Genomic DNA, 2,355 nt, shown 5'->3' with positions numbered 1-2,355 from the left:
GACTCCCTTTAAAGCCACATGTGATGCATGAGAGACCTGCTGCACTTTCTAATGAGATACTGGGCCTGGCAAAGCAAGCCAGGCCCTGCCCTCCATTCTGAAGAGTAACAAACTACAATTGGTTCACTAGTAACCGAATAAGTAACTGCAAATCATTAGCTTATTCGTAAGTGTATGTGCTTCTGGACAAAGAACCCACCATGCATTATTTGATTTTCATCTAGTGCAAAGCCAAGGCCATTTAGGAATACGTAATGGAATAGTGAAGACTAAAAGTAAATGAAATACCAAGCCATTTATATAAAAAATATAAATACTTTATTTTCAACTAAAAAGGTGCAAACATGTAACTTTTGGTCACACTTCTCAACAAATAAACTGTCCAAAAAGAGCCATAGTCAAAGAAAGAAACAAATGCTCGAGTGGAAAGACTGATAAGCTACAGAAGAGCCATTTTTCTTAAAGCCACTTGTCCAATAAAGTGTAAGTAAACGTATTTTGCCAGATGAATGCTTCGTAACAATACAGGCACCTCAACTCAAACAACCTCCATCTTGACCTCAACTCACCATTTGGCCCTACCTGAACAATTTCCACTAGAGTATCTATTTCATGCTTTGAATGCATTGTCAAACAAGCTTTAAATCTTACCTATCTTGTTCAAAAAAAGAAGGCTATCATTGAACTTCCAAAGCATTAAACAAAAGCACAAAACTTTAAATTAATTTAGATAACTGTACAAATATATATACACACAGTATTTACAATATTAATAAAAAGTAGCTTGTTACAGGTAAATTAACTGCCACAAGCTGTCCAGTCTAATAGACATGATTCTGATTCTTGTTGACCAAGCCATGCGAATCAGAGCGTCAGAGCTGAAACATTACTGTCCTGACTAACAGAACACCTTCTACTTAGCACTTTGCTGGGTGTTTGCATTCCAGCTGATGCTGTCACTAAACCAGTGCCAGCAAACATGCTAACAGTCTCCTTCTCAATTGCACTACTAGATGAAGCACACTGTACCACGTTAAGGGAACGTTTCCTTGGATCTGCTTTTCCTGCCTATTTTCCTTAACCCCATCACACCACCTCACAAACAACGTGTTCTGAAGCTGTGTCTTGTTGTGGTCCCACTGTCCATTTTACCACCTTCTTCAAACCAGCACTTGGGGTCAGTAGAAAAATTGTCTTAAGTCACATGGAGCAGTTTGTTGAAATTTTTTAAAAAAACCTGATTTAAATACCTTGTGCTATTGAATCATGTTTACAAAATGAGATGCAAATCAGTTCAAGTTGAGAATCTAGTCAGAGTCTCCTTCTGGCTTTATGCCATGTCTCCATACATCTTTCTGTAGTACAGAGACTCAAAGATGTCATTGTCTCCAGGGCAGTTGTAGTGGCACGCGCAGGTCTTGATGAACATCATTTTCCTTTTCATGATCTCCCCATCAGGGCACTTGAACTCCACGGGGAGGGTGGACGTTCTGTGGGGTGTGCAGCAGCGCCCATCAGTGCAGACACCACAGAACTTAGCTCTGTAGGTCTTCACACTGGTGCAGCCAGACAGCTCAAACTTGACAGGCTTGGAGATTTTGGGGGTGCGAATGCACTTTTTGCCTTTCTGTTAGGATATAAGTGAATACAAGATGTTTAGAGGGCAGGCTTTTACACAGCATGAAGCTTGCAAGTTCAAATCAAAGGTGAGCAGACATGCTAATCCTTACTATATTATTATTAAGCAAGACTGTCTTACAGTGTCACAAAACAGCATGAGAGAAAAATCAAGGACATTTAATTGTAAACTGTTCACCACTAGGGTAAACTGCAACTGTTCACCACTCAAATTTCAAGGTAAACCACTTGAAACTGACTGGCTGTCAGAACTGCACTTTTGGTCACTGGCTTTTCTTCTAGTGAATGGAAGCATCTTAGTAGATCATTCATGAAGATAATCCTATTTACCTTGATGTTCTCCTCCAGGTCTGCTTCACAAGGTCTGACCATGCAGAGCCTACTCTGTTTCTCCAGTCTGCAGAAGGCATTATCATTGGTGACCCTGGTAGAGATGCCCATGCCGCAGGTCTTGGAGCAAGCACTCCATTCCGTGGTCTGCACCAGGCAGTTGGCACGCATCATCGTGGGGTCCGGACCGTAAGTGTCTTCCAGTCTGTAAGCTGCAGGACACAGATAACAAAAATGAGACCACTGCCTGACTTCATGCCTTGCTAAAGGCTCCTATCTTTTCCCGAAAAATTCGAGCAGCCACGCTTATCCGTGCGGTGACTCCACTACTGCGGCCCCCCAGCTGCTGGCACGGGGTGTCAACCCACCTCACTGCCTTCCACCTCC

At 42.3% G+C, this 2,355-nt stretch overlaps 1 protein-coding gene across 1 annotated transcript; it reads right to left on the bottom strand.

Moving 5' to 3' along the window:
• Window positions 1–295: 295 nt before the first annotated feature.
• LOC103810628 (connective tissue growth factor) lies at window positions 296–2,178 on the bottom strand. The gene is made up of 2 exons (XM_009083537.1): window positions 1,969–2,178; window positions 296–1,627 (listed from the first exon to the last, which is right to left on the bottom strand). The coding sequence occupies exons 1-2, from the start codon at window positions 2,140–2,142 to the stop codon at window positions 1,331–1,333; spliced, it is 471 nt and encodes a 156-aa protein (XP_009081785.1). The 5' UTR covers window positions 2,143–2,178; the 3' UTR covers window positions 296–1,330.
• Between the last annotated feature and the right edge of the window lie 177 nt (window positions 2,179–2,355).

This window comes from Acanthisitta chloris, unplaced genomic scaffold, assembly GCF_000695815.1.
Source record: "Acanthisitta chloris isolate BGI_N310 unplaced genomic scaffold, ASM69581v1 scaffold15521, whole genome shotgun sequence".
In the NCBI taxonomy this organism is placed as follows: domain Eukaryota; kingdom Metazoa; phylum Chordata; class Aves; order Passeriformes; family Acanthisittidae; genus Acanthisitta; species Acanthisitta chloris.
Note: the sequence above shows the minus strand (reverse complement) of the source record. Positions and strands in the feature narration are given on the sequence as shown.

Coding starts and splice junctions, on each gene's coding strand:
- LOC103810628 (XM_009083537.1), bottom strand. CDS start 2,142: ATGATGCGTGCCAACTGCCTGGTGCAGACCACGGAATGGAGTGCTTGC. Junction 1,628..1,968: donor ACCTGGAGGAGAACATCAAG/GTAAATAGGATT, acceptor ATATCCTAACAG/AAAGGCAAAAAGTGCATTCG.